General features: G+C 46.0%; 1 protein-coding gene across 10 annotated transcripts in view; it reads right to left on the minus strand.

Annotated features, from left to right (window-relative positions):
• Positions 1-13,851, minus strand: part of ABCC9 (ATP binding cassette subfamily C member 9) — a 129,419-nt gene that overhangs the window by 96,855 nt on the left and 18,713 nt on the right. For 9 of the 10 annotated variants that reach the window (XM_075121710.1, XM_048826528.2, XM_075121693.1 and 6 more), the window contains 3 exons: positions 5,819-5,960; positions 4,057-4,178; positions 3,255-3,421 (listed from right to left, as the gene is read on the minus strand). In XM_075121710.1, the coding sequence (XP_074977811.1) occupies positions 3,255-3,421; positions 4,057-4,178; positions 5,819-5,960 (431 nt within the window). Of the gene's footprint in view, positions 1-3,254; positions 3,422-4,056; positions 4,179-5,818; positions 5,961-13,851 lie in introns of those variants that run through there. The other variant, XM_075121712.1, reaches the window with a different exon arrangement.

Raw genomic sequence — 13,851 nt, forward strand, 5'->3', positions numbered from 1 at the left:
GACACCGGCTACAGCAGTGCCATGAAAATGTCTGGTCTCACTTTCAGGTGACATTGTAAACAAGAAGCAGGCAGCAGCATCTCCCATAAATGTAAACTTGTTTGTCTGAGTGACTGGCTGAACAAGAAGTAGGACTGAGTGGACTTGCAGGCTCTAAAATTTTACATTGTTTTATTTTTGAATGCAGGTTTTTTTGTGCATAAGTCTAAGTTTGTAAGTTCAGCTTTCATGATAAAGAGATTGCATTACGTACTTGTATTAGGTGACTTGAAAAATAATATTTCCTTTGTTTTTTTACAGTGCAAATACTTGTAATAAAAAATAAATAGAAAGTGAGCACTGTACACTTTGTATTCTGTGTTGTAACTGAAATCAATATATTTGAAAATATAGAAAACATCCAAAAATATTTAAATAAATGGTATTCTACTATTGTTTAACAGTGTGATTAATCGCACGATTAATTTTTTTAATTGTGTGATTAATCACGATTAATTTTTTTAATCGCTTGACAGCCCTAGTAAATTCACACATTTGAAATTTTCCCATGGCTGGAGGTATTTCCTCTCTGATTTAGGTTTGTGAATAGGGTGACTTGTGCCACATGCCAGGGTCTGATTGTGCAGCATTAGCCTGACACATACTAACTCACAGTGTAAGCCCTCCTACCGCACACTACAGGTTCCGTAGTGAGCTTTGATGTACTTTTGTTTGAAACAGGAATAAATCAAAGTGCACTGTGGAACTTTTTGTGTGAGTAGCAGGGTTCACACGGCAAGGTCACAAGCAGCAGGCTAGCTAGTGTGCTATAGAGTCACACCCTGGCTTTCTGTGCACTAGTTTTCTGTGTAGACAAATCTTGAGAGTAACTGACAACATTTTGAGAAAGCTGGGATATAGATACAGGCCTAAACTGTATGGTTCACACCCATCTCTAATTTTAATGTCTAGGAAAAAAACACTATGCCTGGATTACATTTTTCAAAAGAATAAACACATATACTTTCATAATACAGAGAATATATATTTTATCTCTATATCTCTGTACCAGGGCCGGGCAAACTTTTTGGCCTAAGGGCCGCATCGGGTTTCCAAAATTGTATGGAGGGCCGGTTAGGGGAGGCTGTCTCCCCCCAGACAGCGAGGCGCGGCCCGGCCCCCGCCTCCTATCCGACACCCCCCTGCTTCTCACCCCAACAGCCCGCCGGGACGCCTGCCCCATCCAACCCCCCCCATCCCCTGACGGCCCCCCCGGGACGCCTACCCCATCCACCACCCCTTGCTCCCTGTCCCCTGACCACCCGCGGACCCCCCACCCCTGACTGCCCCCTGCCGCCCCATCCAACCCCCCCTCTCATTCCTGACTTGCCCCCGGGACCCCTGGCCCTATTCAACCCCTCTTTTCCCCGCCCTCTGACCGCCCCGCCCCCTATCCACACCCCTGCCCCCTGACCACCACCCCCAACTCCCCTGCCGGCTATCCAACCCCCCCCACCCCCCGCTCCCTGCCCCCTAACCGCACTGCCTGGAGCACTGGTGGCTGGCGGCGCTACATCCGTGCTGCCCAGAGCACTGGGTCAGGCCGCGGCTCTGCAACTGTGCTGCCCGGCCGCCCAGAGCACTGCGCTGGCCGCACAGTGTCCTAAGGCTGCGGGGGAGGGGGAGCAGCAGGGGAGGGGCCGGGGACTAGCCTCCCAGGCCAGGAGCTCAGGGGCCAGGCAGGAGGGTCCCACGGGCCAGATGTAGCCCGCAGGCCATAGTTTGCCCACCTCTGCTCTATACAGCATGTGTGCTTCTATCAGTACTTATATAGTGTACTAGTTCATATACACACTGACACCTACATCAATAGTGACACCTAGGCACCGTGGCCTGAACACTCAGCAGTTCCCACTAATTTAAATTACAGCTTAGCATTTTTGAAAACCAGGCCACGTATTTAGGTTTCTAAATATAAACTAAGGTGCCTAACTTTAGGTACATATGTTTGAAAACTGTGGCCTTAAAGAATACAGGATCGTGGGGTGGAGAGGAAAGCATTTAGGGGCATGAGTTTGGGATGGTCAAATTACTCACACGTGGCCAGAAGTATTAGAATTTTAGTAACATAACACCCAAAGACCCAACTCAGAATTGGGGCCCCATTGTTCTAGGCACTGTACAGAGATATAGTAAAAGACAGTTCCTGCCTCAAAGAGCTTCCAATCTCTATGCAAGCCATCCTAAATCAGTGCCCATACAACCTTTTTACTACACCACACCATTATACCTAGCTTACAGACAAACTAGCTTAAGGAATATTTTAGTGAGTTTTTAAAACTATTTCTTGTATTCCTCCACTTGGGACACCAGGTGCCTTACTTACATAGAGTGTGACTGTATGAAGCTCATAAAGAGAGACAAATTAAAATAAGTAATTACACCAAATAGTTTTGCTATCTACAAAAATGGCACAGTTTTAAAGACGGCTATATCAGGACCTTTCAGGGCTGCAAGAAAGTGCTGTAGTGTATGTCGGGGGGAGTAGAGATATCCATGTGATAATTTTCTTTAATTGTGCATCCTCGACCAGCTCACCTGCACTTTGAGGGCAAAATGTAGAAAAATCCTGTCCCCATAAGTGCATTCATGAAGGGACCCCTAAGCCTCCATTACTCAACTGGAGAGGAGGATTTTGAGAAGTTACTCATTCCCTTCATAATACAGAGCTCAGCTTCCTTTGCCCTGGAAACTCACTCTAACCTGAGGAGTTCTCCGTAAGCTCAAAAGCTTGTCTCTTCCACCAACAGAAGTTGGTCCAATAAAATATATTACCTCACCCACCCTGTCTGTCTAAATGCATTGCCAAGCTTACCTTCCCAATGGGCTAAGGACATGTGAAGAAACAAAGAAGAGTGAAAACAATAAATGGGGACTCATGGGCTTCCCAGTACAATTAGCCCCCTAAATCCTAACCAATGAAGCAGAGGAAGGAGAAGAAAACACCAGGTGTTACCCAATGACAGTGGGTGAGAGGGCAATTCCTTCCTGACACTAAGGCCCTGATCTAGCAAACACGTTTAATTTTAATCATGTGAGCGGCCCCATTGACTCCAGTGGAACTACTAATATGCTTAAAGTTAAACATGTGCTCAGCTGGAGTGGAGGCTAAAGCTGGCAATCAGGGCATGTGAGAAGGAGTCACTTCTATTCCTGTGTTTACCCCAAATACCACTGATGTCTGCCCTGTCAAAGCCTAGTAAAGTGACACATACCCTAACTCGAATGACATTGATCTCCACAGCCATCAGCAGCCCATAGAGAATGACCATAATTCCAGTGATGCAGAAGCGCAGCTGAGAGAGCGGCACACCATCCTCGCAGTATCTGACCAGCTTGATGGTTTTTGTGACAAAGGCCATTATCCAGTAAAGAAAGAGAGCTGTGAAACAAACCAACCAACCCACATCATTTTAAGAAAGTACGTTTTAACTACACCAGTATCACAAGAGTATCACAGTTGACCTAGGCTCTGAGACTCAGGCCGTGAGGTTTCTTTCAGTGTCTTCTGACTGGGACAAACATGGTAAATAGTTGACAGCCATATTCCTTGAGAGCAACCTGACTTCAGTCCTGCTGGAAACAATGGGAGATGGAAGTCATCTTTACTATGAGAAACCTCACTGTCACCTGCAAAGGATGCAGGGAAATGGCTGTCAACTTATCTGAGGGCAGTCTGTGGCCTGAGACCTATTGAAAGTATTGAGAGATAATGACGATTTTGAATGAGTCAAATTTTTCCCAGAAATCATAAGCAGTGTTAAAAAGCCGCATTGTAAAACTTATGATAAAATCACAGGAGTTGGCAATTTTCCATTATACTCCAGTCCACCGAGTATTACACCGAGTCAAGTGTGTAATAATGTATCCCAGAGAGAAAAAAAGTAAGCAGAAAATTTCTCCCTGGCTTTTCATGAGTTTCATAAACCTCCTCCGGGTCAGAAAGTTTGTTTTGAAAAATTATGGAACAAACCAGCAGCTTTTTGGAAAACAGCGAAAATAAGATAAGCAACTTACCCAGCAGTAACTTTGGAAAGTTAGACGTTTCGATATTATGGTAATAGACAATAGCTGTGGTGGCAGCCACAAATCCCATCATAGCTGGCAGGAAGAGATGCAAGTGACGAGATTTCATCTGTCTGAAACCAGAAATACAGTATAAATGCAACTGGATTTGGTGTCTTTTTTCACTTTCATTTTTTTAAGAGTACATATGAATTGAGTGTTCATGATTGATTGAAGTCCTTTATCCACAGCACTGAGACACTATGGGTGGACGTAATGCAAACTTCCATAACAGCCAATGACATTTTTTGAATGTCGATTTTTCAATGAAACTTTTTGTTGAAAAAAAAATTTAATTAAAAAAATTGGATGAACGTTATCATTTTTCTTCTGATTTTTTGTTTGTTTGTTTGGTTTTGTGGGGGCTGGACCAGCTATGGAGTGTTTTTTAAAAAAAGTAGAAAAGTTTAAAAAAAAGGTATGAAGTTTTGTATTAGTTTTTGACCAGCTCCAGTAAATAATCAATCGTTATCATCATAATTTCTTCTGGGTCAAAACTGCATGGCTTGTGTGATGGGGTCTACAAAACCTCTGGCTAGACAAGAAAGAGTTAAAGAGCAACTGTGGGTTCAGGTGGCTCCGCCTCACAGGAACCTCTGAAGCATGCCAGACTTGGAGATGGAGCCTTAAAAGGGAGAAGCCCCCAGTGCAGAGGCCCCAAAGTTGGGGCGGTGGAACGACCTCTCACTCTCAGGTTTCAGAGAGAAGCATAGCAGAGAACCAGCTGACTTAGGTGTCTGGGAGCACAGAACAGAAGGATGGCTGGCTGAAGGATTCTGGCAGGACAGAAGGGCAGGTGCTGGTCTTTATTTCTGATAATTAAGTGTTCTTTCCTTCATTACATGAGGGAACTGGGAATACGGCCTTGACCCAAAGCAGACCCCTCCCAAGAGAGACGGCAGGCTAATGTGGGAAGTAGCACAGGGAAGAAGAAAATGGTCTGGCAAGACAGATCTCAACTGCTTGCTACAAGGGTCCCTGGGCTGGAACCCATGGCAGGGGAAGGGACTGAGTTCCCTTACAGCCCTATTAGGGAAACGAGTGTGAAGATCCCAGACACAAGGGATTGGAAGGACTGTTGTGCCTTGACCTGATTTGAGGTTCTGGGCCTATTGGGTTAAAACCCGCGTTTACCCTGGAAAGAGTGACACTAAACGTGAGCTGGCCAGATGGCCAAGCCACAGGTGAAGGGGACCACCAGTGGACCTGGACGGCCAGTCGGCAGGACTAGAAAGAGAATAAACAGTGCCATGCTGCACCTAGCCACAAAGCGGTGCATCGCTTGGTGAGTCACTTAGTCAGAGAGGTACAAAGGTTCTAGAATATATGATCTAGGATAAATCTAAAAAGTAGACTGTAAAAGGACAGGGGACATAATCACTGGTGATGCCTAAAAGAGAAGAAAGAGCATTGCTACAGCCCTTCGAAATGCTCTGTTACTCTAGTTGAGAGCGCAGTGATGACTTCCTTAGAGACAGAAGATTCTGTATCCATGTGCAATACATTCAGCTATTGTCAGCATTTTCATGCTACAGTAGGTCAAAGGGGGACAATAAAGTGCTAAATAAAACTGCCTCACCTTTATGCCTTTAAAAATTGGGAAGCTTGTTAAGCAGAGCCCCTTCTCTTTAGGAAAATTCTTTACACCTCATTAACAGACCTATCACTCTATTAATGCAACTAGCTAGACTCTGAAGCAGCCACAGTAACTTACGCATCTGAAACTATGCCCTCTGCTATTTCACAGACATGTACGAACAGGAGGGTGAATGTCAGAATCCACCGCAGATTGTGTCCAGGGAAATGCAGCCATGTGTTGTGATGGATCTGGACTTTCGAACTTTGGCTACCCCAGCCTGCAAAATAAAATTAAAAGAAGAAAACAAGATCACACAGTAAGTCAGTGGTAGAACTCAGGAGTTCTGGCTCTTACTCCCCATGCCTTGGGGAACAGAGTGGGCAGTACCCCAAAGTGCACTGGGAGGCTGTGACGTAATGCACCCTTGTATTCACACTCCCCACATACCATTGTAATAATCTTTGTACAGAATATATCTTGTGAAAACTAATAGCTTGCTGGTCAATCATATAATGGTGAAATATATGTAGCAAAATTATATGTAAAGTCATAAACAGAAGCTGAAATTACGACTCAAATGTGTTTACTAGACAAGTCTCAGGACTGGGTAAACCTGTTTCTTAAAGACAAAGGACAAGCTGATGCCCCTAGCCAGGTGCCATCAAAACTGATGCGCAATCACCTATAAAGTGGCTATTCTTTGGCAAGGAAGGGGGCAGGAATAAACAGAGCTGCATCTTAGCAAACAACAGCATGGAATGTCTTTCACCAACACACTTTTTGTCTTCATCCTCACAGTGGGCGTGAACTTTATCTAGCGGTAACCCTCGGGAAAATGCAATTTCAAGGGGGGACTGAACTATAAAAGTGAGGGGCAAAAACATCCCGTTATCTTTGCCTATCCATCTCTCTCTTTTCCACCTAAGAACACAGAAGAAACAGCCTATAGACTTTGGGAGCATGTGGTAAGAGTTTCATCTTGAACCTAGTTTGTTAAGTTTAGAAAGGGTTTTTTATCTTTATTTCTCTTGTAACCATTTCTGACTGTAATGCCTTATACTTGTACATTAAAAATCTATCTCTTTGTCATTAAATAAACCTGTTTTATTCTTTAATTAAAACTAATGCAGTGAACTGTGTGGGTAACTCCTTTTATAGCAGCAAACTGTTGTATATAGATCCTCTTAGAGGGGCAATGGACCTAATATATCTGGTCTGTCCAGGAGAGGGCTGGACAGTGCAGAACACACATTTCTGGGGGGAAATCCAGGTTTGGGAGTGTGTTGCGATCACTCTGCAAGTAATAACCTAGGCTGCTGGAAGCCGGACTGTGGCTGGTGTGTTGCTGATGGGCTGTTGGGATCAGAGTTGCTGGACCAGGGCTGTGGCTATACACAGACACTCAGGCTGTGCCCTGCATGCTGTTTGTGAGGAGCCCAGGTCAGGAGCTACAGCAGCAAAGCATTGTGAGGCACACCAGGCTGCACAGCAGAGGTGACACAGTCCCTCACTGCTCTGGATTGCACTCCAGAATGTCATGAAGACTGAGATGGAGTCATAGATTCTAAGGCCAGAAGGACCACTGTGATCATCTAGTCTTACTTCTTGTTTAACACAGACCATAGAACTTCCCCAAAATAATTCCTAGAGCAGATCTTATAGAAAAACATCCACTCTTGATTTAAAAAATTGTCAGTGAGGAGAATCCACCACGACCTTTGGTAAATTGTTGCAATGGTTAATTACCCTCATAGTCAAAAATTTATGCTTTATTTCCAGTCTGAATTTGTCTAGCTTCAACTTCCAGCCACTGGATTGTGTTATATGTTTGTCTGTTGGACTGAAGAGCCCCATGTAGGTATGTATAGACTGTAATCAAGTCACCCCTTAACCTTCTCTTTGTTAAGCTAAATAGATGAGCTCCTTGAGTCTATCATGACAAGGCATTCTTGTGGCTATTCAGTGACAAATTCAGAAGTAAAATAACCTCTCTATTACTCACAATTCACCTATTTATGCATCCCAGGATCACATTAGCTTTTTTGGGCACAGCTCATGTTCAGCTGATTATCCACCATGACCCCCAAATCTTTTTCATTCAATGAATAGACTGATAAGTCCTGAATGACCATGTCATCTTGTTCCTACTAATCAAAGAATGGGAGTGGCAGGAAAGGCAAGAGCAATGGGACAATAAGAAGACACTCAGTAAATTCGCCAAATGCTATAGAATTATCTCTCCCCTCCTGCTCCCCCCCGCCCCCACTCCTTCCCTCACTCTCAAGACCTGGGAAGGATATAATTACCTTAGTCAGACAAAGCTTATTATCCTCATCCAGGCCTGCTGAGGATTATCATATCCTCAGTGAGCTCTCAGCAGCTCCAGATCAGTCTCATCCCCCAGCAGAAGTGTCCACAGACTGGGGGAACTGGACTAGGAGAAAGCTGGGCCATCCTGAAGGCCACTCTGTCTGAATGTGAGGATATCCACATGCCCACTGCAATGAAGTAACAGTGAATGTAATCTGCACATAGTGTATGCCTGAGTAGGGCATGGCAGTCAGGAACAAATGCTGCAGGCAGTTCATCTGATATTGCACATCTGCTTTATTGCCATTGCAAATACACCCCTCTCTGCAAACGGAGGGGGCTCAGACCTGGAAAGTCTAGTCTTTGTCCCTCACTTCCTTCGTCTGTAAATTAGAGATGCTTATATACCTGACAGAGGCATTCTTAGGCTTACCTTCTTTATGTGTGTAAAGTGCTTTGAGATCCTCAGATGGAAGATGCTATAGAAGTGTGGAGAATTATTAGTGTTAAACAGTGCTTTCTGTTTCACACCAATATCCACTTTTAATAACTTTGTGCAAGACCCTTTTAAATGAAACTGCTTTTAGAAAGAGCGATTTAAAAGAATGAATGATCTTCAGTCACCCTATCAGGCCTGAGAAGGAATGAATGGGATCAAAAGAACGGTTGTACTCCCTTTTGTTATTCAGGGTCTCTGGAAGTCTGTGTCAGTGCAAAGGCCATTACATATAAAAAAGTTGAACATCGTTTGCAGAAGGTATAGGGAGCTCTGCATTGTTTCTGTAGTGGTGAGGAACATGGAGTTGTGTGTGTTAGAACAAAAGATGAGCAAACAGGTTCTGATTAAATAAGAACTAAATTGAAACTGTGGAACTAAGGGCAGGTCTACACTGTGGGGTTAAATCGCCTTGGCTGCTCATTCTAGGGTCCCTGGGATGGAACCCAGTGTAGAGGGTGGGCCTGGGTTCCCCTACCAGGCACAGGATTGTTGGAGATGCCAACCAGACAGCTGGTCTGGAGGGATTTTGTTACTTCAGAAGGGGAGGACTATCTAGTGACCTGGCCGGAGGGCCAAGTCACAAACAGGGAGTACCCTGAGTCATGAAGAGAGAGATGGGGGTCACAGCATGAGTAACTGATGGAAGGGGGTGCCAGACCAGGCAAACACTGATCCCCAGAGGTAGCCACAAGGAGACACCACCAGCAGAGAGTAGAGAACCCCGTGACGGGGCCTAACAGAGCACAACAACACTACACAATTCTTTAGGACAAGAATTGAAGACAGAATGTAATTCTGAGCTGGAATTTGGCCAGGACATCTCAGTTAAAAACCTGCCACTTACGAAACATACCATGGAATCTTTAGTGACCAAATTGTGGTTAAGATCTCACTTTTTATATCTCATACATACATGCAGTGTTAAATCCATCAGCACTGTGCCCTATAATACCAAGCTGGAGCATTGACTCAGTGCTGACTCAAAAGGAAAAGCATCATTCATTGAGACTCCAATGCCATCTTCTTCAGTGCCTAAATATTTTTGAAAAAAATCTCCTCTACCTCTTGATCTGGTCTCTCTCCTTAACTTATGACAGGATCACAACACAATTTTGTGTTCTTCAAACCTCACAATATATGAAAACCAATCAAACTGCTGTTCTTCATAGTAATACAAAAAATAAAACGAAAAAAGTACAATTTGCTTGAATGTAGCCAGTCTTATCAATCTTATGATGAAGGGTTCTGCAATGTATTTCTTTCATGCAAATTATCATTGTTTGACAGCCCTGCAGAATTTTTTTCAATCTCACTTGCCTCATTAATGACCATCAGTGGTATAAAAACATAGCCCTGGTCTACACTATGAGTTCAGGTCAAATTTAGCGGTGTTAGCTCGATTAAACCCTGCACCCGTCCACAAGACGAAGCCATTTTTGTCGACTTAAAGGGCTTTTAAAATCGATTTCTGTACTCCTCCCCGACAAGGGGATTAGCACTGAAATCAACATCACCGGGTAGAATTTGGGGTAGTGTGAACCCAATTAGACGGGTATTGGACTCTGGGAGCTATCCCAGAGTGCTCCATTGTGACCGCTCTGAATAGCACTCTCAACTCAGATGCACTAGCCAGGTAGATAGAAAAAGCCCCGGGGACTTTTGAATTTCATTTCCTGTTTGGCCTGCATGGCACAGGTGACCATGCAGAGCTCATCAGGAGAGGTGACCACGGAGTCCCAGAATCGCAAAAGAGCTCCAGCATGGACCGAACGGGAGGTACTGGATCTGATCGTTGTATGGGGAGACAAATCCGTGCTATCAGAACTCCGTTCCAAAAGACGAAATGCCAAAATATTTGAAAAAATCTCCAAGGGCATGAAGGACAGAGGCTATAACAGGGACCCGCAGCACTGCTGCGTGAAACTTAAGGAGCTCAGGCAAGCCTACCAGAAAACCAAAGAGGTAAAGGGCCGCTCCAGTCAGAGCCCCAGACATGCTGCTTTTATGATGAGCTGCATGCAATTCTAGGGGGTGCCCCTACCACTGCCCCACCCCTGTACGTGGACTCCTGCAAGGGGGGAGTCTCACACAACAGGGATGAGGATTTAGGGGATGAGGAAGATGATGATGAGGAGGAGGACGAAACCTTTCTCTCCGACAGCCAGGAACTGTTTATCACCCTGGATCCAATACCCTCCCAACCCTCCCAAGGCGGGCTCCTGGACCTTGAAGGCGGAGAAGGCACCTGTGGTGAGTGTATCTTTGTAAATATAATACATGGTTTAAAAGCAAGTGTGTTTAATGATTAATTTTCCCTGAAGACTTGGGATGCATTCGCGGCCAGTACAGCTACTGGAAAAGTCTGTTAACGTGTCTGGGGATGGAGCAGAAATCCTCCAGGGACATCTCAATGAAGCTCTCCTGGATGTACTCCCAAAGCCTTTGCAAAAGGTTTCTGGGGAGGGCAGCCTTATTCCGTCCTCCATGGTAGGACACTTTACCATGCCAGGCCAGGAGCACGTAGTCTGGAATCACTGCAGAACAAAGCATGGCAGCGTATGGTCCCGGTGTTTGCTGGCATTCAAGCAACATCCGTTCTTTATCTCTCTGTGTTAGCCTCAGGAGAGTGATATCATTCATGGTCACCTGGTTGAAATAGGGGAATTTTATTAAGGGGACGTTCAGAGGTGGCCATTCCTGCTGGGCTATTTGCGGGTGGCTGAAAAGAAATCCTCCCCACAGTTAGCCACGCGGTGGGGGGAGAGGTGAAGCCATCATTCCAGAGAATTGGGTGTGCGGGCAGGGTGGGGCTTAGTTGGGTTTGTGCTGCACATTAACCCGAAAACCGCAGCCCCTCTTTTAAATGCCCAACCCATTTTAAATGGCCAACCCAATGGGTGCTTGGTATGGGAAATGAGGGTGCTGCTGTTTGAAACCATTCCCACATGTTACGAAGGTTAAAGAAGCCAAAAGACCATGGCTGCCTGCAAGCCGAATGTGTGTGATCTCTCACACCAAACCAGCAGGCCCTCAATACAAGACGCAAAATGCGACCTTGTACCAAAAGCATATGTACTATGTAATGTTAACAGCTTGGTTCACCATGAAAAAGTCTACCCATTGTTCTCTAAAATGTGTCTTTTTAAATACTACTCTCCCTTTTTTTTCCTCCTACAGCTGCAAATGTTTCAACGCTCCCCCTAACATCACCGTTCCAGAGGCTAGCGCAGATAAGAAGGTGAAAAAAATGCACTCATGATGAAATGTTCTCTGAGCTCATGCAGTCCTCCCGCACTTAAAGAGCTCAGCAAAATACGTGGAGGCAATCAATGTCAGAGTCCAGGAAAGCACAAAATGAACATGAGGACAGGAGGGACGCATGAGAGGAGAGGTGGCGTGAGCAAGAGGAGAGGCGGTGGCAGCGTGATGAGAGGAAGCAGGATGCAATGCTGAGGCTACTGGAGGATCACACTGATATGCTCTGGCATATGGCTGAGCTGCAGGAAAGGCCGCAGGAGCATAGACCACCGCTGCAGCCCCTGTGTAACCGCCCACCCTCCTCCCCAAGTTCCATAGCCTCCTCACCCAGATGCCCAAGAACGTGGGGGGAGGGGGAGGCCCTCTCTGGGCACCCAACCACCATAGCCCAGAGGACTGCCCAAGCAACAGAAGGCTGGCATTCAATAAGTTTTGAAGTGCAGTGTGGCCTTTTCCTTCCCTCCTCCCCTCCTCCACCACCCTTCCTGGTGCTTCCCTCCTCCCGCACCCCTCCCGGGCTATCTTGGCAGTTATCCCCTATTTGTGTGACAGATTAATAAAGAACGCATGAATTTGAAACAACAATGACTTTATTGCCTCTGCAAGTGGTGAGCAAAGGGGGGAGGTTGGTTGGCTTACAGGGAAGTAGAGTGAACCAAGGGGCGGTGGGTTTCATCAAGGAGAAACAAACAGAACTGTCACACCGTAGCCTGACCAGTCATGAAACTGGTTTTCAAAGCTTCTCTGATGCGTACCGCGCCCTCCTGTGCTCTTCTAACCGCCCTGGTGTCTGGCTGAGCATAATCAGCGGCCAGGCGATTTGCCTCAACCTCCCACCCCGGCATAAACGTCTCCCCCTTACTCTCACAGATATTGTGGAGCACACAGCAAGCAGTAATAACAATGGGAATATTGGTTTCGCTGAGGTCTAACCGAGTAGTAAACTGCGCGAGCGCACTTTTAAATATCCAAATGCACATTCTACCACCATTCTGCACTTGCTCAGCCTGTAGTTGAACAGCTCCTGACTACTGTCCAGGGTGCCAGTGTACGGCTTCATGAGCCATGGCATTAAGGGGTAGGCTGAGTCCCCAAGGATTATAGGCATTTCAACATCACCAATAGTTATTTTCTGGTCTGGAAAGTAAGTCCCTTGCTGCAGCTGTTCAGACAGACCAGAGTTCCTGAAGATGCAAGCGTCATGTACCTTTCCCAGCCATCCCACATTGATGTTGGTGAAACGTCCCTTGTGATCCGCCAGTGCTTGCAGCACCATTGAAAAGTACACCTTTCAGTTTATGTACTGGCTGCCAAGGTGGTCCGGTCCCAAGATAGGGATATGGGTTCCGTCTATAGCCCCACCACAGTTAGGGAATCCCATTACAGCAAAACCATTCACTATGACCTGCACATTTCCCAGAGTCACTACCCTTGATAGCAGCAGCTCAATGATTGTGTTGGCTACTTGGATCACAGCAGCCCCCACAGTAGATTTGCCCACTCCAAATTGATTCCCGACTGACCAGTAGCTGTCTGGCATTGCAAGCTTCCAGTGGGCTATTGCCACTCACTTGTGAACTGTGAGAGCTGCTCTCATCTTGGTATTCTTGTGCTTCAGGGCAGGGGAAAGCAAGTCACAAAGTTCCATGAAAGTGCCCTTATGCGTGCGAATCATCCCAGACCTACAACACTACGCAGTCCCACCAGTCTGTGCTTGTTTCCTGGGTCCTGAATTGGCCTTCCATAGCATGAGCCTGCCCCATTGCCACCAGAATGTCCAAATTGCTGGGGCCCGTACTTTGAGAGAAGTCTGTGTCCATGTCCCCATCACTCTCATCACTGCGCTGCCATCGCCTCCTTGCAGGTTCTGGTTCTGAACATACTGCAGGATAATGCGCGAGGTGTTTACAGTGCTCATAACTGCCGTGGTGATCTTAGCGGGCTCCATGCTTGCCATGGTATGGCGTCTGCAGGAGAGCAGAGTTGCAGCGGAAGAGGTGGCTGACGATGGATGCCATGAGAATAGATATTTATAGAGAACAACGAGAGGACCTGCAAGGTGGATTCATGAAAGAAGGAGAGCAGAGTTGCAGAGGAACAA

This window comes from Caretta caretta, chromosome 1 (assembly GCF_965140235.1).
Source record: "Caretta caretta isolate rCarCar2 chromosome 1, rCarCar1.hap1, whole genome shotgun sequence".
Classification (NCBI taxonomy): domain Eukaryota; kingdom Metazoa; phylum Chordata; order Testudines; family Cheloniidae; genus Caretta; species Caretta caretta.